This window comes from Cryptococcus depauperatus, chromosome 1 (assembly GCF_001720195.1).
Source record: "Cryptococcus depauperatus CBS 7841 chromosome 1, complete sequence".
NCBI lineage: Eukaryota > Fungi > Basidiomycota > Tremellomycetes > Tremellales > Cryptococcaceae > Cryptococcus > Cryptococcus depauperatus.
Genome location: NC_089468.1, coordinates 880,723 through 908,123, shown reverse-complemented (window position 1 = coordinate 908,123; position 27,401 = coordinate 880,723). Strand labels below are relative to the sequence as shown.

General features: G+C 42.8%; 12 protein-coding genes across 12 annotated transcripts; 7 read left to right on the top strand and 5 right to left on the bottom strand.

Annotated features, from left to right (window-relative positions):
• Window positions 1–1,660: 1,660 nt before the first annotated feature.
• L203_100360 (uncharacterized protein) lies at window positions 1,661–4,285 on the top strand (the record flags this gene model as incomplete). Its single annotated transcript, XM_066209819.1, has 7 exons — window positions 1,661–2,312; window positions 2,361–2,596; window positions 2,647–2,766; window positions 2,812–2,883; window positions 2,935–3,824; window positions 3,871–4,132; window positions 4,181–4,285. 7 exons carry the CDS (start codon window positions 1,661–1,663, stop codon window positions 4,283–4,285), a joined length of 2,337 nt encoding a protein of 778 aa, XP_066065916.1.
• Window positions 4,286–4,348: 63 nt separating this feature from the next.
• L203_100359 (uncharacterized protein) lies at window positions 4,349–5,104 on the bottom strand (the record flags this gene model as incomplete). The annotated part of the gene is made up of 5 exons (XM_066209818.1): window positions 4,349–4,376; window positions 4,425–4,605; window positions 4,657–4,802; window positions 4,860–5,036; window positions 5,088–5,104. The coding sequence occupies 5 exons, from the start codon at window positions 5,102–5,104 to the stop codon at window positions 4,349–4,351; spliced, it is 549 nt and encodes a 182-aa protein (XP_066065915.1).
• A 130-nt stretch (window positions 5,105–5,234) lies between these two features.
• L203_100358 (uncharacterized protein) lies at window positions 5,235–6,447 on the top strand (the record flags this gene model as incomplete). The annotated part of the gene is made up of 8 exons (XM_066209817.1): window positions 5,235–5,295; window positions 5,380–5,518; window positions 5,578–5,668; window positions 5,721–5,881; window positions 5,934–5,996; window positions 6,042–6,187; window positions 6,238–6,392; window positions 6,436–6,447. 8 exons carry the CDS (start codon window positions 5,235–5,237, stop codon window positions 6,445–6,447), a joined length of 828 nt encoding a protein of 275 aa, XP_066065914.1.
• A 237-nt stretch (window positions 6,448–6,684) lies between these two features.
• L203_100357 (uncharacterized protein) lies at window positions 6,685–7,253 on the bottom strand (the record flags this gene model as incomplete). Its single annotated transcript, XM_066209816.1, has 5 exons — window positions 6,685–6,739; window positions 6,789–6,900; window positions 6,952–7,028; window positions 7,073–7,144; window positions 7,207–7,253. The coding sequence occupies 5 exons, from the start codon at window positions 7,251–7,253 to the stop codon at window positions 6,685–6,687; spliced, it is 363 nt and encodes a 120-aa protein (XP_066065913.1).
• Window positions 7,254–8,171: 918 nt separating this feature from the next.
• Window positions 8,172–9,093, top strand: L203_100356 (uncharacterized protein; the record flags this gene model as incomplete). Its single annotated transcript, XM_066209815.1, has 3 exons — window positions 8,172–8,530; window positions 8,580–8,860; window positions 8,909–9,093. 3 exons carry the CDS (start codon window positions 8,172–8,174, stop codon window positions 9,091–9,093), a joined length of 825 nt encoding a protein of 274 aa, XP_066065912.1.
• Window positions 9,094–9,206: 113 nt separating this feature from the next.
• Window positions 9,207–14,714, bottom strand: L203_100355 (uncharacterized protein; the record flags this gene model as incomplete). Its single annotated transcript, XM_066209814.1, has 15 exons — window positions 9,207–9,496; window positions 9,551–9,725; window positions 9,774–10,056; window positions 10,112–10,221; window positions 10,278–10,304; window positions 10,356–10,524; window positions 10,573–11,133; window positions 11,183–11,310; window positions 11,370–11,607; window positions 11,655–12,565; window positions 12,616–12,885; window positions 12,932–13,201; window positions 13,248–14,130; window positions 14,181–14,543; window positions 14,590–14,714. The coding sequence occupies 15 exons, from the start codon at window positions 14,712–14,714 to the stop codon at window positions 9,207–9,209; spliced, it is 4,803 nt and encodes a 1,600-aa protein (XP_066065911.1).
• Window positions 14,715–15,890: 1,176 nt separating this feature from the next.
• Window positions 15,891–18,693, bottom strand: L203_100354 (uncharacterized protein; the record flags this gene model as incomplete). Its single annotated transcript, XM_066209813.1, has 11 exons — window positions 15,891–16,361; window positions 16,417–16,685; window positions 16,733–16,904; window positions 16,966–17,190; window positions 17,239–17,505; window positions 17,553–17,716; window positions 17,765–17,802; window positions 17,855–17,999; window positions 18,045–18,349; window positions 18,398–18,548; window positions 18,612–18,693. The coding sequence occupies 11 exons, from the start codon at window positions 18,691–18,693 to the stop codon at window positions 15,891–15,893; spliced, it is 2,289 nt and encodes a 762-aa protein (XP_066065910.1).
• Window positions 18,694–18,924: 231 nt separating this feature from the next.
• L203_100353 (uncharacterized protein) lies at window positions 18,925–21,452 on the top strand (the record flags this gene model as incomplete). Its single annotated transcript, XM_066209812.1, has 11 exons — window positions 18,925–19,074; window positions 19,122–19,173; window positions 19,227–19,382; window positions 19,427–19,516; window positions 19,569–19,647; window positions 19,696–19,753; window positions 19,800–20,450; window positions 20,494–20,721; window positions 20,772–21,007; window positions 21,062–21,346; window positions 21,398–21,452. 11 exons carry the CDS (start codon window positions 18,925–18,927, stop codon window positions 21,450–21,452), a joined length of 2,040 nt encoding a protein of 679 aa, XP_066065909.1.
• Window positions 21,453–21,586: 134 nt separating this feature from the next.
• Window positions 21,587–21,990, top strand: L203_100352 (uncharacterized protein; the record flags this gene model as incomplete). Its single annotated transcript, XM_066209811.1, has 4 exons — window positions 21,587–21,600; window positions 21,665–21,742; window positions 21,790–21,854; window positions 21,917–21,990. The coding sequence occupies 4 exons, from the start codon at window positions 21,587–21,589 to the stop codon at window positions 21,988–21,990; spliced, it is 231 nt and encodes a 76-aa protein (XP_066065908.1).
• Window positions 21,991–22,217: 227 nt separating this feature from the next.
• L203_100351 (uncharacterized protein) lies at window positions 22,218–22,769 on the top strand (the record flags this gene model as incomplete). The annotated part of the gene is made up of 3 exons (XM_066209810.1): window positions 22,218–22,616; window positions 22,674–22,696; window positions 22,748–22,769. 3 exons carry the CDS (start codon window positions 22,218–22,220, stop codon window positions 22,767–22,769), a joined length of 444 nt encoding a protein of 147 aa, XP_066065907.1.
• A 148-nt stretch (window positions 22,770–22,917) lies between these two features.
• L203_100350 (uncharacterized protein) lies at window positions 22,918–24,453 on the bottom strand (the record flags this gene model as incomplete). Its single annotated transcript, XM_066209809.1, has 9 exons — window positions 22,918–22,969; window positions 23,017–23,612; window positions 23,661–23,760; window positions 23,815–23,933; window positions 23,986–24,010; window positions 24,059–24,156; window positions 24,210–24,313; window positions 24,371–24,397; window positions 24,447–24,453. 9 exons carry the CDS (start codon window positions 24,451–24,453, stop codon window positions 22,918–22,920), a joined length of 1,128 nt encoding a protein of 375 aa, XP_066065906.1.
• A 1,051-nt stretch (window positions 24,454–25,504) lies between these two features.
• L203_100349 (eukaryotic translation initiation factor 3 subunit D) lies at window positions 25,505–27,335 on the top strand (the record flags this gene model as incomplete). The annotated part of the gene is made up of 5 exons (XM_066209808.1): window positions 25,505–25,593; window positions 25,647–26,010; window positions 26,058–26,306; window positions 26,352–27,206; window positions 27,258–27,335. The coding sequence occupies 5 exons, from the start codon at window positions 25,505–25,507 to the stop codon at window positions 27,333–27,335; spliced, it is 1,635 nt and encodes a 544-aa protein (XP_066065905.1).
• Window positions 27,336–27,401: the final 66 nt, after the last annotated feature.

Genomic DNA, 27,401 nt, shown 5'->3' with positions numbered 1-27,401 from the left:
ATAGCTAAGAACAAGCGTTTTACAAGATGGTGACGAGATTGGTTGGCCTGCTTGTGACCAGTCTTGTGAGTTTTTGTAACTTGATTGAAGATACAATAAGTAAGTTATAGGTAATTGAAAAGAGTTGATCTATATTCTTGGTTATTTCTAAAGCAGCAGTCACAGTTTAAAAAACTTGAGCCAACCTCAGCTTTCTGCATACAAAATTCCTTAATACTTGGTCTTCCAGTCATCTCTTGGACAGTCTTGAGCCAAATCTTCAAATAGATTAAGACAAAGATGCATATCTGCTTCAATCCTAATCTTGTTACAGCGAAAAGTATAAAATATTAGAAGCATATAAGAATAACAAGAAACAATCATAAATGCAAGAAAAATTTGTAATTACTATCTAGGGAGAAAAGTTAACAAAAATCCCGCGCATTTCTAATCTTCTTTTCAGAATATCGTAACCTGACGTTGCTAACAGAACGAGCGATTACTGATTAAGTTTCTCGAGGAAATGGCTCGATATCGCATGAGCTACCAAACATCTATAGGCATATGTGTGGAATAGTCAACAAGTTCTCTAAGCTCCTGCCAACAGACCATGGAGTTGCCGTTCATGGCGAGGCGCAGTAGTTTCACTTCAGGTCATTGAGACCTAACATATCTCCTCTCCTCGATGACAGGGATCAGAAGAGTGCCAGACGGCAAAAGAAATGCAGTTCTGCTGCGACCCGAGACGAGATGTCGAACGAAGTCGAAATCAGCTTGCCCACAGTCTCACCTTTGGCCGCAGAATATGGGCTTCTCTGCTCAAGCCAAACCGGCAAGAAATGCCGATAGAAAGCTTCGGATAGTCTGGAGAACAGCCAGACATAACTTCAGACCTCCAGCCTTTTGCCTCAAGGTCGGATAGGCCAACAAGAAGAAGGCATTGCCAACGTGCTCGGCCAAAACCAACTCACATTGTACGCAAAGTTCTAGCCAAGCGGCTGAGCTTATATGTTGAAGAGTCAAGCCAAGAAAAGCCATCGATTCCTCGTTGTAGAAGACGATGAGTCATGTCACAACAGGACTTGCAGCGGGTTGCAAGGTATTTGTAGAATCTTTTGGCTGAATCATTCATCTTCTCTGGATCTTGACCCCATTAACACTATTGTAGATGCCTTCAGATAAAAGCCTCAAACTTTGAGAAGAGAGCTGTTACCCTTGAGTAGCTACGAATACAGATCCAGGCGCCATGAAAAAGTTTTTGCAGGAACTCATCAATAGGATAACAGATAATGTCTCATCGAAAGGGAGCGGTTATAGCTACTAAGGCTATGCATGCAACGTAAAATAGTATAACCAAGATTGTCAAGATTATACATGCATAATTTGATAGCATGAGCTATTGCTAATGGCGAGTTATAAAGGAAAGGCAAAGTGGATATAAGCAATATATTACAAAATAAAACAAGATACTTGAATACTTTTATACGTCATGGTGAGTATATCCTTTCCTGTCCCGATCTATGTACGTTCATAGGCAATTAATAAAAGTAGTGACAACATCATATATTTTTTTGGTCCGATAGCAACAATAAAATTCGTTAATCTTTTTAAAAAAAATCTTGTCTGTCTTTACTTGATTCATGCTTCTACTTCATCATTTCCACCAACCTGTCCGCTCATAATGCTCGCCTTTCGGCCTTCTAGACGCTCTGCTTCCTGTCTTTCGCGGTCCATTTTTCTGTCGGTTACAGAGCCTACTTCCCCGTATGCCGAGTCAAGTTCTGCGCCATCTCAAAGAGGTTTCAGTTCTTTCCAAGCCTTCCGATATCCACAATCAACATCGGTTATCAATGGAAGAAATGGCCCAAGTCTCTTGAGAAAGTCACCAAAAGGCAATACTCGACTTCGTAATGAGATCATTGCCAATGCCAGGCGATTAGCCAAAGCACTCAAAGACGATGCCGGACCTTCGTCCACCGAAATACCTCTGGGATCTGAGTCACCAACAGACTCATCTTCATGGGATGACTTGCTAAAAACATCTCCATCTCCTATATTATCTTCTCCGACACTAGAGGATCTCTTATCCAAACGTCCTTCAAAATCTCCGCCTGTTCCATGGGCGAAAAAATATCAAAAATTGTATAAGCATCTGTACAATTCTATTGATTCTGCTTTCCTTACCAAGCAAATACGGAAATTTGCACAAGATTTAGACCTTGACGTTTCGAGCAAGACGAAGAAGACAGCCATAATCAAAACGGTCATGGACAGTTGGGAATGGTATCCCCCTATAGAAGGACCACCACAAAAACCTTTGCCCAAGACGCAAGGTAAGTGTGTTCACTGAATAGTATGAGTTATAACCTAACAAGCATTAGTGTTTGATCTTCCTCCATCTGAACTTTTCCTTGTTCTTCACGATCCGACTTTTCTCTCCTACTTTCAAACTAAAGGATCGCTTTACTTCTCCATTTTACGCTCGGCTGAGGTTCGAAACACTCTCACGCCTTTTGAAAGAATTCCAGACGGAGACGAAAATCGAATGGTGCTCGTTGCTAGAGGGCAGGACGAAAATTTACAGGCATTCAGAAACGTGCTGAATGAACGGAAACAAGTAAGATGAGGTTTTTGGAATGCCGTTATCTGTTAACAATGTCATAATAGATCATCAAGACAGTGAATTTGAGCTCCACGGAGGTACTGGGGTTAGAAGCTAGTGTTGGACTGTTGCAAACTGTGTCTAATACGTCTGGAGCATATGTCGAGTTTACTCCAGATAAGGCTGTACATCCTTTTCCCTTGAGACTTGACAGAGCTGATAATATACAGTATCATATTTCCGCAATGTCATCCGTCAGCCTGGATATAGCTCAAAGATTATTGACAATGGCTGCATTGCAGGTGAGCAAGACTTGTCAAAGTGGTTCAATTGTCCTTCTCATATCCAAATAGCTTACCCTTCCTTCACCTTCTCTTCATATAGTCAGCCCACGTTTGGTTCACTTTACATCTTCTCTTCCGAGGGTCAATGAGCAGAACTTTTCATTACTTCCCTTTGTCCCATCCAGCACTGGTTTTTTTCCATGGCAAGTTGCAGCTAACGCTTTGAGTCAAGGGTTCTTCAGATTATCTAAAATTAAGGCATGGAGCGATACTCCCGAAATCAGGGCCATTGAGCAAGGTGTAGAGAACGTTGAAGAATCAATGGTGGTTTGTCCTGAGAGCAAAAGAGATACTCTGAAAAATGTTGTGGAGAAGTTTATCCCGGGAAAAAAGACAATCATTTCCAGGTTTGGTCATTTGCTTTTTCCTGTCCAGCCCAAGGAGAAAGCGACAAGTTTTGACAGTCCATTACCAGGACAATGGCCTCTGGAAACTGCCCAAAAATGGTTGGTTCAGGACCGAAAGGTGATTTGGGCCCCAGCTCGAATTCCCGAACACGTACAATACCCATTACTTGGACCTCCCAAAAGTATTCGAAGAATCCAATATCGTCAACAAGACTCCATGAATCATGAGCAAAAAGTAGCTAAATTTGCGTATACTCAACATATGTGGCAGGAGAATTTTGCAAAGCTGGTGGACGAGTTAGAGAAAAGTGTCCAAATTTCAGACAAATTACCAGGAGTTCCTATGGATACGGTGAAAGATATGACAAAAGAAGATACTGTAGAGATGATGGGCAACAATGCTACTGGAGAGGCAATTGAGCTGAAAGAGAAAGAGGAATCTACAAGAAGAGATGAGGGGAAACAGGAGAAAGATACTAAAGATGATTGGATCACGGAGCTCACTAGCGAAATTGGGACAGTAAAAGAGGCCGACTTTTTCTTACCCGACCGGTTTGTCGAACTCATATTGACCTTAGGCCATGCTAACGTCAAACAGGCCGACAGATTTCCGGATCATTTCAACATCATTCCAATCCCTTCCAGGTCCACCACCCGAAGTTAAAGCCTTTTTCGAGGCCTATATAAACTCCGACTTGAAATCCTCTCTACCGCCTCCTGCTGCTATAACAATTGATGGTGAAAAGCTTCTGTTGGAGTTGGATGAATACGTAGAGGAATTTAACAAGGAGAGAGAAGATGTCGTTGTCAGAAGCGTCAAGGTACAAGAGCTCAAAGGAAAGACGTTGCAGTACTCGGAGGTATGGCACCAATTTTCTACCAATCTCGAACAAGCTGACCTTTATAAGATTGAATGTCTTGTAGACAATGGCATACCCTCGGGATTCTGGAGGGAGCTGGCTAGTGTGACAAGAGACATTGTACCACGGACGGAGTCGAAAACCGGCTCTTAGAGATGGAGCTCTAGCATTAAGACCATGAAATGCATCAACATTGCCCAATCATCGATCATATCATTACGAAGTAATACGAAGGCGATTGAACCTGTTATTGTCAGTATTTTGCCTTTGTGGCCGTAAAATGAGACCATACTTGGGCATGATTTCCCTCAAATATTCTGCGTGCTTTGCTCTCAGGTTCATTTCAGACTGTTGGCCGCTCCCGTCCCATGTTTTCCTTGCAGAATCTGCCCCATAAACTACAGTGTATGGCAAAAGGGTTTCTATTTCGGAATCCAGTAAAGTTGGGAACGACCAGAGAGTCACTCCTGCGCCTATAAAGTATGTCGTTGGCACATCCCAAAGAGCCAGCCACAGAAACTCACTGAGCACACAGTGATCACTTATGATCACCGCAGACGAGGCTGTTGACCTTGGCTGAAAAGTGTTGTAATCCCCTATCGATGGTGATTCAATCCTACAGCCCACCATGAAATGATTATGCTTTCCTATCGTCATCGCTTCCTTCCTCCTAAACAATGCTCATCAGCACTTTTACAGCGTTGCCTGACTAAAAACGACAGGTTACCGGTTGACAATCACACATAGCTCTTCGATGATGCACCCTTCCTCAATTATTATCGGTCCTCCTACAGCCAATACAGTTGCTTTTGGGTGGATGATCACGCTGGGACCAACAGTTATAGGTCCACGGAGGTCAGTATCCTGACAGATGAGAGAGGTAGAATGTGCCGTAAGAGAGGCTCTATGTATGAACTTCAATATTTATGTATAAGAAATTCTAATAAAAACTCACTGAGTTGGACGAGACATTTTATTGCCGCATGATGTATAAAGAAGAAAAGAAAATCCGTTAATGTCTTTCTAAATCAACAAATGCTTTTGACAGCATCTTTTATCTTCTAATTCTTCATCTCTTTATACTTTTCTTTTTTTTGCCGGGATGAGCTTTAACGATCTAGAAAGAGGTCAAGCTGAACCAAATTCGAGAGGTACAACGTCTGGTACGTGGTTTGGTGCATGCACGGGAAGAACTGACAGATGTTCCATTCATCATTGAATCGTTATATGGGTATGCCTGCAAATAGATCAAGACGGTGCATTTACCGCTCTCAAAGACACTGTATCCATACAGATATTCAAGATACAATCAAACGCGCAGGGAATCCAGCGGCAGGTGGACAAATTGGGCAGTCCTGAGGATGGGGAGAATCTGAGGATAAACTTGTGCGTGGGCTCCGGTTTGTGACGCTGATGTATACGATGGGGTTAACTGGCAAGAGCAGACATAATCTTACAGAAGCAACGAGAGAGATGGTGAAAAAGTCGACAGAGGACGTTAAGAAACTGGCATCTTGTCCTGCCGGAGGCGAATTCGTATGTATGAATGATGGGTCTAATTGAGCAAGCTTATCATGTACTTTTGCAGGCTTTTCGAAAACCTATACAAGTGAAGCTTTCAAAAGATTTCGGCGATGCCATCTCTGCTTTTCAGCGTGTGCAGCGACTGTCAGCAGAGAAGCAAAAGGTGTACATTGAAAAACAAAAGAGGAAGGTAGATAGGATGGTGGAAGAAGGGGAAGATTCCGCGTGCGTGGTAGATGAGTTCTAGTTTAGGAGCGCGAGTGCTAACAAGCCATAGGCATGATGAGCCAAGAGGATCTGTCGAGCTGGAACGAGTTCAAACACAAGCCCAAGCACCTCTGTACGTCACCTGTTATAAAGTTAGCGATCTCATTGCTTTGACTAGGGTATCTCAACAAGAAGTGGAATTTCAAGAAACTCTGATTGCCGAACGGGAAGCAGAAATCAGGGAAATTGAATCTGGCATTCACGAGCTGAACGATATCTTTAGAGATTTGGGGACCATTGTCGTGGAACAGGGAAGTCTAATTGGTGAGTTGCGACATCATTGTTACTTGGCATATTATTGACTCGAATGATAGATAACATTGAGAGCAATGTTACCTCAGTGGCTCGAGATACTACATCTGCTGCTGAGGAACTCACTACCGCTCATGAATACCAGCGCAAAACTGGTCGCAGAATGTTTTGTCTTTTAATGATCCTTGTAATTGTGGTTGCTGTTGTCATCTTAGCTGTGAGCTTCAAACACCTACAAGGGTCTGAGCTGATGACTGTAGATCTTGTCATGACTTTCAAGCAGATAGGCAGACGTATTAGATTGTTGTTTTTATACATGACAAGTAATGCAATGGTATATCTAATTATCAAATGAGCTTATCGTTACATTGTCTTCATGCTCATTATAAACAGCCTAGTATACAACAGGGCTTGTCATCATTTTCCTGCTTGTATCACAAGTCATTGATGAATGGAATATGCTCAGAGGCACAATTGAAAAACAACCGTTCAGACTCTTGTCTTGGCGTTCAAGACAAGCTCGATAGGCTGGTTAAAGTAGTTGAAGCCCGTGGTACCAGATGCCTGCCGCGACGTCAGTATTCACCAGTCGGATAGCTAGACAATGACTCACCCCAACAAGATGCGGTACGGCTGCCACAAAGATGTAGCTGCCAGTATCCACTTGAGGGATAATAACCTGGAATGAATAATTACCAGGCTGGTTAGGATACGAAGGTTCATTGCTAACAAAAGCTGCATTAGTAACAAAATACAACCAAGATATCAGGACCTACTATAGGTTTTGGTAACCAATCTCCCGGCCAACACATCCTTCACATTCATGACCTTGCTGCACAAGGCCCCAGATAATCTAGAGCGCGTCAGAGACACATACATATCGTTAAAGCCGCTCACACCAAAATCATTCCAGTTTTGGATATAACTCGTGCTAGACACTTGAGCAGTAATACTCTCTCCAGGTATAGCCTTGGAAGGGACAGAGTGTCAGGACACTCAACTCGTGTATCCTGTTGAAGATGGTGACTCACCTATATTGGATGGTTGAAGGACAATGATATATAAAGAGTAGATTCATTCCATAGACTCTCTAGGGAATGAATATTAATTAGCTGTCTTAAGAGTTACTTATTATAAGTCGTCCCAAGGAAGCCCCCCAGAACACCCCAATTGTGACACAGAGACTTGGTTAACCTTGGCAAATGCTACAGAAGCAAACGCAACGAGAGCAGTGATGACAGGGAGCTTCATGGCTGTTGATTCCTGTGGAATCTGTGAAATGAAAAGATGAGCTTCCATTGACAAAATATTTTTTTGGATGCCAGTTTATGTACCTATCAGACGCTCCACACCTCATCGCCTCTGCCCGAGATCAAGCACTGCTCATGGGCACCTCATTGCTTTCTTCCCGTCTACTTTCCCGAGAATCCTTCTTGAAACTTCCCATGACATTCTCTTTTCATTGCTGAAAACTCTCCAACTTGGACAAAGTGCGAGCGAAAAGGCGGTATAACACATAGTTTGACTCCATCACTTGGTCATTAGAATCAATCACGCCGCCGCTCAGCATTGAAGGGTTGATGAGGTATAAACAGTTATTTGAGTGATTGAATTGCTGTGTAAGGAAAGGAAGAGCTGTAGTTTAACAAATCAATCTAGTCCTTTTCGGAAAGAAAATATGGTGGAGGCTGTGGTATATGTCATAGATATATGTTTATCTATGATGCTGTTGGTTTGCTTGTCTTGAGCCTGTCTATAATTGAATGTATAAATCAAAAAACAGAATTTGATTCAAAAAATGAAGACAAACCATGTATGCGGTTGGAAAAGTTTGCAGGACAACCACCCAAAATGGTTATATCTGATAAGATAAGAATGGGTATTATCGTCTTGGGGGGCTTTTCAACGATTTTTTATGACTTTACTGTTGAAAGTTTTAATGCCATTTGAACACTTTCTTTTTTTTATCAGCTATCAGCTCTCCATTTCAATCACCATGAAGGCAGGATCTTCCGGGACTGTCCTCTTTGTGTCGTCTCACAGCAGAGATTGTGCCAATCATCAAAATATAAAAAAGGTTTTTACCTCTGCAAAATATCATGCCTCGACAACTACCATGCGAACGGGAGTCTCTCTCACATCTCCATGGCCATGGCGACCGCTACCATCGCCAAAGCTAAAGGATGCTGTTATGGAAGAACGCGTTATATTTGCCCGCCCACTCGCCTTCTCCCCTCGTGGACATCTTGTGTTGGGATGCACTCTAGGATGTTTTAGCATCATGTATTTCTTGATGCCCAACAAGCCCAAAATGCCTGACTTTTGGAGTGATAGGGATGATATCGGACTGTTCAAGTTGGTCTATCTAGAGTTTGTGCGATAATAGCTGATGTTTATCTGCCAGGAAGACGGTGGGTACTGTACAAAACGCTGTATTTGTTGTGGCACCATCAGTTCTAGGGCTATGTGGCTCAGCTCTCGCCATGTATCGTGTATTCATTCAGACAGGTCGCCGGGTAACTCGTCTGTCCCAAGTCAGAGTCAGAAATAATGATCGACAAACTGGGAATGTAAAGCCTGAGATGAATCTAAGAATACAAACTGGCCGTCAAGATATGTGGGGCATGCTGGTCAAACCGAGAGAAGTACCGCTGGAGGATGTCTTGGTGGAAAGTGTCCCTAGTCGTACGCATCCTCTTCCCCGAGCCAGATTTGCTCTTAATGAGACTATAGGCGCTGGTAAAGGGTTTCTGGCCCTATCGTTGCGACCAGAGATCATCAAATACAAAATCATTGAGCGTCGAACGTATTACATGGATTTTCGCAATTCCAAAGCTCTTTCGGGTACCGGCGAGGTTATCATGTCGCTCAATAGAGTAGAACATGTCTTTGGTAAGATCAAGGAAGCGCGATTATGAGAATAGATAGATATTGGCGAGAAGAAACGATGAGGCAGCACCAGGAATGATAAATATCATCTAGAAAATTCTCTTATGATATGCATGATCCTGGGTATTGGATGTGTTTTAATTCACAACTCGTCTGTAACACGAGCATCTCTATGTAGTTGTTTTTCAACAGCTTCATCCGATTCAACTTCCATCTCACCACTTTTATGTCCTTCTCTATTTGAGTTTTCATCTTTCTCTTTGATTTCAAAGTTAAGCTCATCAATATCAGCAGCCAAAGCTCCGCTTTCGGCCCCTTCAAAAACACGACTCGCAAAGGTGGCGATTTCACGATCATATGAATCCCATTCCGGAATTTGTCTTGCTCGAACGAGTTTAGGCTCTTTGGTGAGAGGATTTTGACAAAGATCAACTGCAAACAACGAATGATTAGATTCACCCAGGAAATTATCAAAAAAAAACATACTCGTCTTGGCTGTTTCCAAACTCTCGTCACTGCACCAAGTTTGGCACCATAACCAATCTTGATCAAGTGTCCAAATTGGAATCTGATCTTGCATAGAATTGGGAAGATCTTGATCCAAGTTCGCAAGGGAGTTGGGGTCTGCCGAGAGAGCATGATATTGACCTCGGAGTCGATCCTATGCTGCGCATCAGTAAAAAGTTTGGTGCAAAATTGACACGCATACACCAGTAGCTAGTTGCCTAAATCTCTTCAAGTCCACCACATAAAGTGCACTGATATGATATGGTCTGCCTCTTAATGCCTCTTTCCAATACCCGCTCTTCCAGAATCTGAACCCTTCCATTTCGGTTCTACTGTTCCCCATTGGAGGGTATCCGTAGACTCGACCATGAAGATCAACATCCACAAGCTCTTTCATATCAGTTCGAATGATCTGGTCAGCATCCACGAAGATAACTTTTTCTAAAGACATCGGGAAAAGGACATCGAGGAAGAGGATTTTATAGCTAAAAACCATTGCTTTAACACGATGTTACAGCAGAAATAGAATCTGCAACTTACGCCCAGATTATACGCTGTTTTTCGTTTTGAGCGCGAAGCCAGTGTGGCCACTTGTAAGTGACAAACTCGTATTGGAACCCATACTCTTCGGCAAATTTGGGGAGAAAATCCTTAGGCCATAATCAGTCATTTCCATATCTTTTTGTGATCATAACGTCAAGCGTACAATAAAAGAAGGAGAAAGAAAGATTTCCTACAGTAATGTTAGCTTTTGCTGTCAGTGTAAATTGCAGACGTCATTCACTATGAACCAGAACTTGACAGAACTATTTGTATGTTTCATAACACTTAGAACCATGATTGAAACAAATCTCTCATACAATAAACCAGAGGCGACAGTAAAGATATTGATTTCCGCATGCTCAGTCTTCGCAAGCGTCGGGTCAGAGGAGAGGCCAAGCAAAGATTTCATCCTGAACATTCATCAGCTTGAAAGTATGTTGGGAATGGGAAATGTTAACCTTCCGTAGACTTGCTTAGAAAAGCTTTCACGTTCAACCACCTCGGCCAGAACGTCGGCTTTTTCCATCCCTTCCTTCCGCTTGAATACTGGGTAAATTGTCTGTCCTTCAAGTTGGCCTAAGGCTATTTCACTTCTGAGTTGTCCAATCATTGGGCTATCCCAACCTTCGGCGCCAGCGCTGGCAAGCTCATACACTTCACGTCCACGTCCTGGTCGGATAGACAAAGAATAATAACCGGGTTTGGCTCGAAATTGAAGATAACCAAGGTTAGCCATGACTTGCGTATCTGCTGCAACTTGGCCGTTCGAGGCTATTATCTGTAATTGTAATCCTCTAGGTGGCACATTAGCATCTTCTCTAGCATGGCCTTCAATTAACAGCTGTTTCAACTGGAAAAAAATTGATATAGGGTTGGAGATTGAAGAGAGTTGTAAGTTATCAAGGTCGTATAATGAAGTCTTGGGAGACACAATCCACGCAGGAGGAATATCTAAACCCATTGTATAAATAGGATTAGAAGGGAGGTTGTCAAATGTAACACCGAGACCGATCACTTCACTACAATCTATAAGACCACTCTCCTTTGACTTAGAGACAAAACGCTTACCCATCCACATCAAATGACAACCTAGAGGAGACGCTGGACCTATAAAAGCGTTTCAACTTAATTTCTTCTATCTGCACCTCGGGCTCCAAATACACAGAAATTGAAATATTGGGCATCTCTGCTAATGTCTAAAATTTTATTGTTAGCTTATTTTCTTAAAAGTGGTTAGTATTCTAAAAAAACGTACTTTAATTATAGATGCCCATTTTTGTGCAGTCTCGCTAACAGGGTTCATGACAACCGCCACCCTCAGTAAAGCTGTCTCTTCAACGTTGACTTTGAATGACATTTCTCCATTATCAAGTTTTTCATAATATCTCGTTCGAGGAGATTGTACAGGAACAAAAATACCTTCAGCTTCATGTGATTTGTATGCAGCTGTCAAAACGGACGAAGTCTTAGATATCAGATCCGCCAGTGTTGGCCTAATTATTGCTTAGCGATCTGATTGAATAGGGAGAGTACGACTTACTTGTCGAAAACAGTAATATCGTCATACATAGTTTTCAATAGATCAATGACAGGCTTAACTCTTTTTCTATGTTCATAAACTTCAAGGGCATCAAAGTCTTCTAATGGGAAAGTGGCTTTCTGAACTGGTCCGACAAGCCTCCCATTTACAAGAATGTGTGGACCGTTGTTGCGGATACCAAGTTTACGAGCTATATTGTTACCGTATGTCCAAGCTTCTCGAGATTTAGCAATGTTATCAGATGTCCAACCTCCAAAAGTCATTGCATGAAGAGGTTTGGCTTCCCAATACCTTTGCCGGTTATTTTCTGGATCATTCTCAAGGTTTCTCTCAGCCCCAGGATTCTCAGGATCAGATTCAATCACTCCGTCCGTGTAGAGACCGTTTTTGTCAGTAAGGAAATTTTCCAAGTCTGATATGAGCTCTAACAAATCGGCAGGTTTGGCTAGTGCGAGAGCATTTTGAGATACTAACTGGTAAAGCACAATAGATAAGCAGTATTCGCCAGAGCTACACGACCCAGCCGAGGTAGGAGTGTGAATGAAACCCAACCTGGATGCGCATTCCGGTGTTTGTAGGTGTTTCAAAGCTGTTTTGGCCATTTCTCTACCTTCCTCAGAGTCCAAATTTCCAATAATCCACATGCTTATCGGCGTACCTCTATCTCCTTCAGGATAGATAAATGCAGTACCAAGCTTTGATTCAACATCGCCCGCAAAAATTTCTAGTAAATTGAAAGCTTCAAGTTTGTTTTCTTTATTAGGAACGACAAATGCGCTACGGCGCTTAGCAGTGGTAGGAAGGTCGTAGAATAATGTCGAAACATTTTCAGGAATTGTCCCAGCAAGTATTTGTTCTTGGATATGAGAGAGTTGTAGCTGCATCTCTTGGGAGACAAAAGCGGGCCAATTCTGCAGCTGCATCAGTGACATAGTTGATAATTCGTCAAGTTACGACATACTCCTGTCAAGCTCATGAATTTACCATTTATGAAGAGGCCACCAACAGCATCATTCTTCTCTGCCGTGTCTGACTTGTCCACGAGCAACCTGCGTAAATACTTTGCTGTCTTTTCGATGTGGTGATCCCAATCTGCAGAGATAACTATTTCTTCGAACGGCAGAGCAGGTTTGGATGATTCGCTGATAAGATGGTCATAAGCTTTCTTGACTGTTTGTAAAGATATTTTAGGATCAGGAGAAGTCTTCAACCGAGGGGTATCTTTAATTATCTGTTCTTCATGAGCACAGTATATCAAGGAACGCGAAGCTCATTACCTCCTGCAAGAACTCTCTAGTAAATCCTCTTCCAAAAGTCCTGACAATGTACCAAAATAATCTTGCCGTCTTAACTGAGTCATCTTCCTCCGCAATTGTAAATGTAGGGACAATGCCAAACCTGATTGGAATTCCTCGTTGGATCATCGTTGACACGGAAGACGCTATTAAATCTAAAGAGCTAAGGCGAGAGAGATCTAATACAAAGATGAGATTGAATGTATTTTGTCGAACGGTGTGGTATTGACCCGGATAGAGAGGGCGCATGTACTATTAAACTGTCAGATTAAATAGCTGCAAGTCAAAAAGTACTCACGCCTTCCACATGTTTGGGCCAACTCCGATATCTTTTATCCTTTTCAATATCATTCCACCAAACAACCACATCGCCTCCTTCTAATCTGTCGCTTGCGTCAACAAGGTTTTCTCCCATCTCATCACCGGCTTGCATCTGGCCCACAACAGGATCCGAGAGCAAAGAGAACGATTGAGCAGGGGTCAAACCAAGGCAAGTGAGGGATAAAGCCAGTTGACGTTCACGTCTGAGAACATCCAAAAGTTTGTAAACATTGAGATCCTCGCCAATTGACTTTCCATTGACATAGAAAGCCTCTTTTCCTCTTCCTCGTACTGCAATTGTTCTACCTTTGGCCTTGATCACCTCTGGAATTTTGATTTGCCTAGCCAAAGCCGCAGAGTATTTTGGAAAATCTTGCGACAAGTGAATCAAAGCATCCAGAGGATCATTGGAAGACATGATGAGAGCTGAAGCATATAGTCCAATCTCTTCAATCTCTTCAGTAGATAATGGAGCGGATAGATCGGACCAGGGATCGTCGCCAAGAACGTGACTGAAAATGTCTCTTTCCTTAGATCTAGTGAATATTTTCGATGTTGTTTGGCCATTATCAGACTCTGCTGCAGTCCTATCATCAACGACTAGGTAGTCAGTCCTTTTTAGAGCCATTTCTACACCCCATCCAGCTAATGGTAGCGACTTTCTAACTACTAGAGGGGGCAAGTAACGGACGATAAAAGTAAACTCGGGGTATTGTGAAGCATGGTAGGCAAGATAGTTCAAGAGTTCTCCTGAAGTCTTAAATTCCGGAGTGTAATAGATGACAGCTTGAGGAGAGACTGGGCCAGCAGTTTGTGAAGGCGCGATACGATCAAACGGTAAGAGGGATGGCTTCTGATCACTGCAATCAGAATGTGTTAATTACCTGTAGACATGCGACAGAAAACATACAGTTTATGGATCTTTTCTTCTATACTGAGCTGCATGTCCTTTCTCAGCTCTTCAGCATCACAAAATCCCTTCCCTCTCCACTCGACCCATCCTTGACAACCTTCCACACCCAAACTTGCCTCATTCCTTCTCACTGATGTCTCATACCAGTTATACCCTGCCTCTATCCGCGGTGCTGTCGAATGCAGTGAGAGCGCCAGATGAAAAGTGGATAGGGACGCCGGTGAAGGTAGGAGGGAATAGGCCTGTATAAGGTCAAGGGTCGAAGTGAAGATAGCCTCGGGGGTAGAATTGGTTGGCAGAGAAGAGATGAGGTTGAGAAGGGGAAAGTATGACTGGGGTTCCTCATCGTATACTGTTTCCCTATTTGACCGTTAGAAGCATACAACGCAGACCTTGTTGGACTTACAAAATTTCCAGCAACAAGGGAGGTGCAGGCCAAGCGGTCTCCAGGTTGACATGAACAGGCGGAGAGAACGCTACCACTGTGCTAGCGGCTAGGCCCAGAGCGACCCAAGTAGCACTTGTCCTCATTTTTCTCGCCCTGAGCTGGAATGTCTAATACTTTTCAAAAAGAGAATGATAAGCAAATTCAACAAATCAATGTGAATTGACGTTAAGGCATATGGAGGTTGAAATAGGCACGCCTGAAGGTGGAGGTCAAGACTTCGCTGTTAGGCATGTTGTAAATAATATAACTCTCCAAAAAATCTGATCAATAAAATCTTCAAATGATACCTATTATACATTACTTTGAAGATTTGACAACATCTGGTATTGATGCTTGTTATCCAAAAGAGAAGAACGATCTGTTTCATGTGAAAGAGTCAGGTAAAATGTTTCAGGTATGGCCTTGATAGTTACTTTAATGTTTTGATGAAGTCTACAGGTTTAAAGAGAGTCAAATTTACGTCAGATCCTTAGAAGAATGTATCTGTTTCTCTCCATATGACTGGTGATCTACCATCGAATCACTAGTATCAACTGAACAAGGAGTAGATGTAAGAGATCATTATTTGTGGAATGAACTTGCCTGTCCTATCCTAACCTTCTAGTACTGCGACTAGCATTTCAACAAAGAACAAGAAAGTGCTTATAGGAGCCTGTTGTCACTGAGACCATTATCTCCTACAAGTTTCCTTTCAAATGTAGGCTTTTAGCGCTCTCTAACAGCTAAAAAAACGGTCAGTCAGTCACCTGGGATAGTATGTACAAGAAATACGGATGGGCGATTATATTCTTGATCATTGTCAAGGAGAATGAATGAATTGATGGCTGTGCCATTGTTTATACATTTTGTTGGACAACCACTTCAAATGCGATCATTTTGCGCGAGTTTTCCTTACTTTATTGAATCAAGAGTTGAAGAAGAACGGAATCAATCCATTCCAAAATCTGTATTCGCTCAAGATGGATTCACCCAGACTATACAATGCAAGGTAATATAGATATAAAGTATGGAGATGCAAAGACTAGTACAGTAGGACAAGCATGACAAGATGTAACTGTTCTTTTCTACTCACTCAAAATCACATCCTGATTTCACAGCTCAATAAATACATCTCAACCATCACCTTGGAACGAATAAATTGTGAATCATATTCGCCATAGCTCTTAAACCCCTTCAAATATGTAGCATCATCCAAAAATACTAACTTTAAAACCATTGTGTTTCGTTACAAGACAGTCTGTATGCCAAACGATGAAGTCTTACCAACCACCTGGAGGGCCTTGATAACTTGGGTGTTGACCCCATTGGTTTTGAGGTTGACCGCCATAAGGAGGCTGCTGATCATATTGCTGTCGATAGTCCTGCCTATATTCTTGTCCGTACTCTTGGTTGGATGGGGGAGGACCCCCATACCCACCAGCAGGAGGACCTTGCTGGAACTGGCCACTGCCATATCCGGCTTCATAGCCGCCATGAGAAGGAGGAGGTTGATGAGCCCCACCGACGTGATAATCCTGCACAGGATAGCCGCCGCCATTACCATAAGACTGAGGAGGCTGATAGGAATGTCCTAAAGAGGCTCCATCATAAGATGGTCGAGACTCGTAATTTGGCTGAGAATAGTCAGATGAAGGGGGCTGATATCCACTAGAGGGAACAGCGCTTGTATCCATTTCTCGCCAGGCATGGTTCCCACCAGCTGTTCCAGAGCCAAATCCTTGCTGCCAAGGCTGTTCCAGATAGCTCAGTGAAATTTGTCCAATGGCGAAGACTGAAGTGACGTACCATCTTGCCGCTCACCAAATCCTGACCAGCATTTAGAATGTTTGCACCAGGAACATGCATATTTTGTTGAGCAACAACTTGCTGCAAACCTCCCTCCGGCAAAAGTTGATTGTGAACATGACCAGTATTCTGAGAAGTATCACCAATACGCCTGTTTTTGCTTTGCTTCACTGAGTCCGCCGTAAGGCGACTGAGGATCTCGCGTTGGTCAGAGCCTGTACCCCGCAACCATTCCCGCATTCCATCAAGCATCATGCCCTGGATTCGAGCTAATTTCTTATTAGCGGATCCCTGTCCAGATTTTAACATAACGCACAATGGCCTGAAGCGAAATCAGGGTGGAAAAGGGCTTCAAGAACAGTCTCAGTGACCTGTCTTGTATCCATACTGTTGTCATCCCACGCCTTAACAACGAGGTTTACAGTGAATTCAACAATGACTCTGGCAATTTCGCCAGCTGGCTGATTGAGAATGAGACCGAAATGATCCTACAGAACTGATATTAATCTCATCTTACTAGGTATGGGCCAACGATAAAAGTTTGCTTACCTTGGAGAGGAATGAGTGAGTGGGATCACTGGCATTCCAGTCGTTCCAGACCTCATATTGGTCGTGAGAATCAATTATAGCTTGAGAAGACTGGCCTAGAGCTTCGGTGGCGGTGCCAAGAAGAGGCTTAACAAAAGGCTCAAGGGTAGTAATGATAAAAACAGAAACAGAGTTAGAAATCTTTTCAACAAGTCCAGAAAGACCTGGAATTCGATCTATAGTGTTCTGCATACTTATCAGCTTGTATTATACCCTCAAATTGATGTCGCTGACCTCAATCTTCTTCATGACTGAATCCCTAAAACTCAGAATCTGCCAAATAGTAGCATGCAGCTCTTGAGGGTTCATGTTACTGGGATCTACACCACCCGGCTGACCGGCACGCATATTCTGGATACCATCCATCTCGCGAGTCATATCGTCCCCCCCACCACCAGGAATGCTAAAGAACAATTGACGAAGAGTGTCGGCAGAGGAGTTTTGTCCTTCTGATACGGAACGAGCATTCGTCATTTCTTTGGTAAGATCAGAAACTGAAGCCTATCTTCATATCAGCAGCAGTTCCTTCACAAATACAACATTCATACTTGAGAGAGATGATCAGTAGCCTCTCCCATCAAAGAGTGGATGAAATCGGCACCGCCAAAAGTACCGGTCACAAGAGGATATACATCTCGACCATTAGGAGCTCGTACTCTGACATTACGGCCAACATGAGGAAAAACATCATGGTGGCCGAACGAAATGAGTGCTGTAACATTTTAGTCCACCGCAAAAGGCACAGCAGATTTCAACATACCAAGTTCACACCAATTAGAATGAGCTGTAAAGTCTTCCCTGAGAAGTTGTGAGTATTGAGTTAAACTTAAAAATGTTTTTAAATAATCACAATGTATGAAGAGCTCGACCAAGTAATTGAAAGGCCTCATAAGCATCGGCTTTGTTACCATTCGCTTTGTAGAGTCTACCGTAATGTATACATTCCTGAAGTCGTTGCCTGATCAAAGCTTTGGAAGTTGCCCAATGGCCATTCTCTATCTCGAGGTTAAAAATCATAATGAGCGAAGAAACAAACTCACCATTGGCAATATAGTTCTTCATACCAGTTTGTGGGTCAATCTGCAACTCTCGATCATCAACAGGACCCCTTAGACGATCATCATATTGCCTGGCATCTTCGCCGTCGGCGTATCCTTTAGGGTTGTCGATGTGCTCAGTAGGAAGATAGCATCCCAGCCTCTCCTTCGTTACTTCAAACTCGGCAGTAGCATAGCCATGAGCCATAAAACCTAGAACCATGACAATATTAATGATCGTCTGTAGATTTGTCTTCTTGAGGGCTCCAACATCAACAGCCTGACTATAGTCTCTTAGCCAGTTGCCACTGAGCCCATGAGTCAGTAAATAAATAAAAATGTGGCATGAGACATACAAATAGACACGCTTTACATCAAGAGGAGTGAATTTGGTACCTCGAGACAAAAAACCACCTCCAGCGGCTTTGAAGAGGTTAGCAATGATATCTTCAATGTCACCATGGCGGAAAGCTTTATGTTCCAGATAAGAGAAAGAAGGGATGTTGCCTGGCAAAAATGAACGGTCAGTCGAGGAGCCCAATATTCGCGTATACATGAACAGAGACGTACCTGCGCCGAATGCAGCGACTTTAGGAGTAAAAGAAAGAGCCAATATAGCCACAAGAAGGTACAAAAACGCCCGGCTTGCCATTATATCTGTTTTCAAGATGAAAATGCAAAAGAGAAAGTAATGCTTATAATATATTGATTGTGAGCGACACAGCAAAAACCGATGACGTTCATGGAAATCCTCGCAAACTATTGAATTACACGTCATCATTATTTTGGTACTACCTCCACTTCCAATTTACTCTGTTGACGCACTTTTTGAATGATCGAAATAAAAAGCAAATGTACTTTATCTTTTAAAGCAACATATAAAATGTCTGATAGAGCTGGCTATACATTAGCGCTATTTGCCATTGATGTTTCGCCATCAATGGCAGAGTACAAAGCTGACCCCACGGGAACAGGTAAAGTATCAAAATTGAGTCTGGTTAGGGAATATGTTGCTCAGATGTGTGAGCCAAAGGTCTGTACAGTCAACGACTGAACCATTCCGTTGCTTAGGCTCAATAGATTATGAGTAAAAGAAAGACAGAACATATCGGCGTAGTTTCTTTTGGAGGGCGTAAGTTGGTCAATCGTAAAGATAGGCCTTGGTTCAGCGCTTAAATTGAGTAGAAACGAACAACTATACCAACAATGGTTTTATCGAGGATGAAGAAAGAAAAATGACTCCCTACGACCACGTATCATGTGATGTGGCTATACAAACAGCAAAGCCAAAAATTGTTGAAGTTGTTATGAATCTTGAAGTTGGTCAACATGAAGGAAATCGTAGGTTAGGAGCTATTCTGGGATCGCTACTAAAATCGCCTCAGCTGTTTCAGCTTTGATGGTGGGGTTAGATATGATACAGACTCACAAACATTCCAAAGCGTGGTATATCGAATTGACTGTGATCACTGATGGTTAATATCTTCCTGTATCAACATATGAGCATTGCTGAGACATGTCATCTAGGAGAAAGTTCTTTTTCTCAGGATGAATACGAAGAGGCTATAGAAAGGCTTGCGCAACTTTCAGTCAAGCTTATTGTCATGTGAGTCATCGTTGTGAATATTTGCAAGGATGCTGGTAACGACGCTAGTGGTATCAATTTCAATCCTCTATCAGAGCCTGTAGATAAGAGCAAATCACGCAACAAGGTAAATGAATTAGTTGGTAGCACATCCCAAGCTAATACCTTTAAAGAGACTCTCTGAGAAGTTTTGGCGAGTCTTTACCTCTACCTTTTCAGAGACTCTCGTCTCAACTGATATTCCCTGCCCTTTCCCTACTCTTCAGACTTTTGACGAAATGTTGATGGATGCTCGTCGTCCTCACTCCGATGCTGTGAACGGCACCGTATCTGGCATTGACCTCCTGATAGGCAACAACGACGTAAACTCGGATGAAGCTATTATAATTCCTATTAAATATAGTAAAGCTACCATGAAGGCTAGGCATCCAACTCTCTCAAAAGTATGGAAACTCGCCATGGATCTTCAAACTCCATTACGTGGTCAAGATGAAACTACTGAATCAAACTCTTTGATTACCAACCTGATGAGTCAATCCCAATCTCACCGTTTCACAAACGCAGAATCTTTGGTTTCCGCCGATGTCAAGCATCACCATACTTATGTACTTAAACAGATACAATCATTGACCAACACGAGCGAACCTATAGCTATCCAGGCTGAATATGAGAATGGCGGAGAAGAAGAAGAGTTTGTGGATCCTGACGATTTAGTGCGAGCTTGGAGATTCGCATCAAGCTGGATCCCTGTACAAGAGGATACGTTTGATCCTCTTGACAGTCATAAAGGTGTAGAAGTCCTCGGGTTTTTCCCGATCGCCAATGTAGGTTTATCACTTATACCAATAACTGTTTAATTCGTTGCAGATCAAAAGATACCATCTTATGGGCGAGGTTCGCTATGTTTGGCCTGACCTTACGAGCCCCAAAGCTCAGATTGAATTCTCGGCTTTGGTAGAAGCTATGGAAGATCGGCAAATGTGCGCTGTTGTTAGGTGGGTGTTGAGAGATCAGGCTGAGCCTGTTTTGGGGGCTTGTGTGCCCGTTATTCAAAAAACGGGTGATGAGGTCTTGGATTACATGTACTGGGTCAAAGTACATCTTTCAATGCGATACAACGAAGCAGTCAAGCTGACCACACTCAGTTGCCATTTGCGGAAGACGAACATATTTTCTTGTTTCCATCACTCACTACATACAAGACCAAGAATGGCGATATTCTTAAAGATTATCCATTGTTGCCGGATGAAGAGCAGTGTGAGCTGATGGACCAGCTTGTACTTGGTATGGACTTGGATGAATATGCGAAAGAACATCATCAGAGAGAAGAAGAAACCGCCCAAGCTAGGGATGAAGAAAGACAAATGGAAGACTCAAAAGGGTAAATGTTTCTCATTGAAAAACAGAGATCCATTGTATAACACAAACATCATAGTAAACTGACCACACCATGGTTCTCGGTTACCGAATCTTTTAATCCGGTGACGCATCGAATTAGAGAAGCAATCTTCCACGCGGCACTCACAGTCGACCTGGATCAAGATCCTCTTGGTCCACCTCACCCAGAACTAATAAAATTTTTCAGAACTCCTGCTACAATAGTAAACAAAACGCAAAAAGTTACAGAGAAACTCCAAAAGGCGCTTGACATTAAGAAGGCGTCACCTAAGAAGGTCAGAAAACGAATCGAAAAAGATGAATTAGGTGAGAACGAAGGATTGTGAGTAGCTTGTCGCTACATCTGACAAATGTGAGCATTGACTTGAAATAGTATCGATATCGACGAGCTTTTTGCCGAGCCTAGAGAGGATAAAACTGTCTTTTAGTCTACACGCTCAGCCAAACCTCTTCCTGCCTCACAATCTTAGAAACTAGGCATCCTCATCAAGGACAAGCCTGAACCTGGCCGTATCATCTCAAATGAGTTCTCTTTAGATGATTTTAGAAACATCATCAAATAATGCGATGTGTTTCGTAAGGCGATCCAAGATGTTGGTACAGCAGCAAAGGAAAGTTTGGAGGTTGATTTTGGGACAAGTCAATTTTTGAGTGCATTTGAAGTTTTGAAGGCAGCGAGGGAGACAGCACTGGGACATGAGACAGAGACATACAATCAGTAAGGCAAAGCCGTTTATATGGACTTCAAACATTAATTGCAGGTAGGACTATAAATTATCTTGAGAAAATTGGCAAACCCAAGAGGTCCAAGCATGCTAATTTTTGGGAATGTGAGTCTCATGATAACTGCTTAAAAAGCATAATACCCAAAAACAATTCTAACGGTCTGCAGTCTCTGAAAAAGATGGGAATTTTATTTGCAGAAAATCGCCTGGGGAAGCCAAATCTGCATTGAAAAACTATTGAAGAAGCACTAAACAAATGCTGTAATTTTACACGACCAGAAATGATCTGAACTTGAACGTGCTTTTGCATGTACTTGGTCAATTACTAAATGAGGGTTTAGATAAATTATTTTCGTCTATGGTTGCTATTTATTAAAGAAATTGTCATTTATATCTTAATGTTGATCATACATAGTGATTTTACAAAAAAACTTGCTTCATATAAAACGGAAGCCCATATTGTTTGAAATGAACCAGCTCCCAGATCTACAACTCGTAGCGCAAGCTATGGCTTCCTCTTCCACTGATAAACCGTCACTACTCGCCGACAGCAACAACCCCCATACCTTCAACCAAACAACAGCAGACTTCTCAGCACTCCCAGAAGGCATAGATCCCACAAAACTAACTTCTTCCGACATTTCTGCTCTCCATCCTCTGCTTGCGTCGCTATCCCTTTCCTCAGAAGATTTACAAACGATGGACGAAGCACAGATTGAAGAGATCATGACCCAGTTGGAAGCTGCCAATGGAGTTGCAGATAATCTAGAAAGCAAGCTAGATAAGCTGCTGTCAGATCTGGGTGGGGTTGAGAAGGATATAATTCAAGCACGTATAGAGAAACCAGAGGCTCAAGATCAATATGGAGTGAGGGACAAAACGGATGGATGAGAGTCAAGGTCTGAGACGTAGCCGGACAAATAGGAAGGTATTGCTTCAATAGAGTTGTCAGTTCAAAGCATATTGATTGCATTGCTTGGATGCTGACTTATTTAAAGGCAGACAAACTTGACCAAATAGGCATATTTGTATGTTGCAAGAGCTAGAGACACATGGGCAATATGGGCCCGTCCAATGTAAGCAGGAGTATGCCAAGTAACATGTTACATATACGGCAAAAAGAGAATCTTTTTGTATGAGTTTATGCCAAAAATGGATACATTATGCATTACTGAACCGACTCTAACAACGCTTCAACAGCTTGTGCCGTGTTATTATCACTATGAGCTGTCAGTCACTTCGTTATGCTTCTCCAATATATACCCACTTTCTCTGCAATGCCCTCACAATATCAGCTCTATTTATGTTAGGAAACATGCTTCTAAGTGCCCCAATCTCTTCCTCTGTTGGCGCCCTCGCTCCCGATCTCCCAGTCATTTCACTCATCCACTCTTCCATGGCAGCTGTTGTACTGCCTGGTTCACCTGAGCTTCGCTCCACCCGGGCATTGTCCCTTGGAGTGGTTGCGTTTTCAGCGGGATTTTGAGCACGTTCGGCTGCTAAACGGGAAGCGAAAATACTGCCGAGTGTCGAGCGTGCGCTGCCTCGAAACCCGAGATTTGCTCCTCCAAGTATGTTTTCGGCAGCAAGACCTGCAAATTGCTCGGTTACCTGACCGGGAAGGACCCTATCAGCACGTCGAGGGGGTGCTGATTCACCTATTAGGGGGGAAAATACTCGAGATAGGAAATTATGTAGGCTGTAAGGTAAGCGGTAAGCTTTAAGAGGTCGACGAGAGAAAAAACGGCGCCGGGAAAGGGACAAAGAAGGGAGTGGAAAGAGGGTGTCTGTTCGGTAGATATAACCTGCTAAAAGACCCATGAGGGAAACGAGAATGGAAGAGGGCGGTTTTGAGAGTATGAGCTAAGGGCAGACGTCAACACATGATCAATGAATTTTGATAATTCGCACTTGACTGGCAAATATCCAGGTAAAGACTTTTTGAGAAAATGTGATTCCGAAAAGACTGAATTGATATAGAGAAGGAACGATGCGATGATATTGCCATAATCTGGGTTTCCTTCGTTAACGCATAGTAAAAAAAGTGTGGAGATGAGAAGAGTACAGGCTGAAGATGATTCCATAGGGACCTCCAGGAATAGACCTGATTCCAAGCGGATGTAACAAAATCATGAATACTGAGCATAGAAGCGTTGAAAGAACCGTTGAAACGATGATAAAAGACTGAGCGAGTTTGAGTCAAATGGCGGTGCTGAGTGAAACTTCTATGACATACAGAATATTTCCTTGATCCAAATGCTCTTCATAATATTAGCACGAGACATGACCTCTAAATGTCCAAGACCAACCTTTCAATATGCACACCGACATTGTACAATAACAATTCTCCCATTAACAACTCTGTCGAATTTCCAAAAGCGAGAGGGTGTACTATTATCCTCCAATACTACCACTGCTATCAATGCTATCCCTTTCCCTCGTAGAGACTTGACCACATACTTGGTGATACTTTGACATGTGAGGTGTAAGTTGAAAATGCAAATATGGCTTGATATCCAACATCGCTGCAGTCAGCGTGAATATACCCAACAGCATCATAATCCCTGCATAGGTATAAATTGTGAGTACCGTTTACTCCACTGCAAGGCTTGCTTACGCACCTTTGGTGACACTGGCATATTGTAGACCTGGAGCAATCTTAGCGGGATGGCTTCAAGCAATGGGAAAGAACCATACCTGGCATTGTATGCTGTCTGAAAGCCAAATGCTTGCTCCGTCAATCTTGCCTGCTTTCTTTAAAGATGAAAGCTAAAGATGAGTTTAACAATGTGACAATTGTAATAGATGTTAAATTACCGACGGACAAAAAGTGATGATGTAATCGCTCAAACAAACAACACAAAAGGCTTCAATCATTCTTAAGCTGCCAAATATGAATGAGCACTGTGCTTGAAGTATGGTAAATCGATAGAATATAGGCTACAATGGGAGCTCCATGCAATCCGGGAGATGAAGCTCTTGAAAAGTAGCAGCAAAATGGATGGCATGGAGGGAAATTTATGGAGTTTACTGTTGGACTGACTAGAAGAGGGTTTAAGTCTTGGATGCAAAACATACAAAATATGCAACCCAATAAGTACCTCTATACTGCGAATTTGCTGATAAATATTGTGAGACATGGCATTCCATCTAGATGTCCCTCCCACGGTTTGTAATGGCCTTACATTAGGGCACAACGACCATCAGGATGGCTTGAGATGGATTTTCATTCTTGAGAGATGCGTAAGAGGTGATTGTCTGGCAAGATGATAGCCAATACGGAAAAGATGTAAGTAACTTGGGTTTTGATTATAGTCAAGATGGTAGCTTTGGTTGGGATACCAAATTATGGTCGATAATTCTCTAGTTGATCCTCATTCACCATCTGATATTTTGCGTCGTCTAATATCCTCTCTTTCAGATGTGCATGGATAATGCCTTGTGGATTGTTGAACTTATTGAATGAGAAGTTGTTGGTTTCCTAAAACCGCTTTTGAGTTATTGTTGATATGTGTTTTAAGACTTGAAAGTAGAAAACGAAGTTTTTATTCATTTACATCGTTTTTTTTGTTTGGTTCAATTGCGTGTCCAAAAATGAAAACGCTTCTTTGTCCCGATCTCTGTGCGTTCACATTTCTTCTATAAACATAGTATAATATTCCACGTCACTCATTTTTACTTCCGTCTTTTGCTCAAGTTTCTCCTTTTTTTGCTGTCCTTTTTTTATATCATAAACTCTTGAGAAAACATAAAGAATGGCTCAATTCGTTTTACCGCCAATTCAAGACAACGCAGATGGCTCTTGGGGTCCCAGTACTAGTGCTCTGCCTGCCCAATTCAACGAGTCAGTTGCAATGATTAGGCGATATAGACATTGGTTGATTTTTCTCTTATTAGCATCCCTTACGCCCCATTCTCCAAATCCGACAAGATCACTCGTATCGCCGACTGGCATGACCCTCAAGCGGAAGCGGCCACTGGCGCCCGTACCGCGCGTACGGCCCAACCTGGCTCTCGTCGAACTGCTTATGGTGCTGCTGAAGGTACCGTCTTTGGCTTTGTACACGATGAGGATGAGAAGAGCTTCTCGCTTGTCGATAGCGGTGTCAGGACAGGTGTGAGGGGCAAGGCACCTATAAGGGGTAGGAACATAAGAGGCATCTCTACGAGGGGCGCGAGAGGACGTGGGGGTCAGCGGGGAGGATTTGGCTTTAGAGGAGGACGGGGAGGTGGTAGGGGTGGTTATGGTGATTGGAACAAGGCAAGTGGTTTTAACAAACGGCGGGAACCAGCTTACAGAATGTGAAGCCGCAACGTACTAGAGACTCTTCCGTCACAATTGGCTCTGAATGGGAAGTTCTTGAAGAGATCGATTTCAATCGTCTTGCCAAATTGAACTTGAGTGTTGACGAACCGGAGGATCTTGATTCTTATGGCAACTTGCAAGCCTATGACAAAACATTTGACCGTATCAACACAAGAAATGAAAAACCTTTGGAGATTTTGAATCGAGTCAGATATAACCCTTCTACAAGCGACGATCCTGTCATTGCTCAGGTAAGTTCAAACTTTTCATGGGTATACCTGACTGAGCGTTTCTAGTTTGCGGAGAAGAAACAAGCTCAGGTATTTGCTACAGACTCCATTCTTGCAGTCATCATGGCTGCCGCCCGATCGGTCAACTCCTGGGATATCATCCTTGAGAACCGTAATGGCCAGGTCTTTTTCGATAAACGTGAATCTGGTCCACTCGATTATCTTACCGTTAACGAAAATGCCGCCGATCCTCCTATTGACTCTGACGACCCCAACAACATCAATTCTGCTGGCTCGCTCTCACTTGAAGCTACTTACATCTCGCATAATTTTTCCTCCCAAGTCTCTGCCAATTCTTCTGGGAAAGTATACACTCCCAAACCAAATCCTTTCTACTCTCCTGAGGTTGAGTCCGAGCTACCTGCATCTACGCTATACAAATACAGGAAATTCGATCTTTCTGTGGACGAAGATGAGCAATTTAATATTATTGTCCGAACCGAAGCCGATGCATATGTGGGCAAAAAAGAAAATCTCATTACTGTTAGGGCCCTCAATGAGTATGATCCTCGTGTTCAGGGCGGTTCTGGAAAACCCCTTGACTGGAGAAAAAATCTCGATACCCAAAAAGGTGCTATTCTCGCTTCCGAGATGAAGAACAATAGCGCCAAATTTGCCCGCTGGGCTCTTCAGTCTATTCTTGTAGGTGCGGACCAAATGAAGATGGGATATATCTCTCGTGCAAACGCACGAGATGCCCAGAGGCATGTTATCGTTGGCGTACAGTCACTCAAGCCTGCGGACTTTGCTAGACAGATGAATGTCTCTGTAGCCAATGGATGGGGTATTGTGAGAACTATTGCCGATTTGGTGTTGAAGCAGCCCGAGGGCAAGTATGTGCTTGTCAAAGACCCCAACAATGTGAGTTGGCCTTGATCTCGGCTAGGTCGTTCACTAACTTGTTGCTTGCAGCCTCTGGTAAGGTTCTACAAAGTTCCCGACGACGCATTCGACGGCGGCGCAGATGACGAAGAAGACGATGAAGAGTAGATCGCGGTTGTGATATATAACTTGGGGTATCTAGATATGAAAATGCATGAGGCTTTGAATACAATT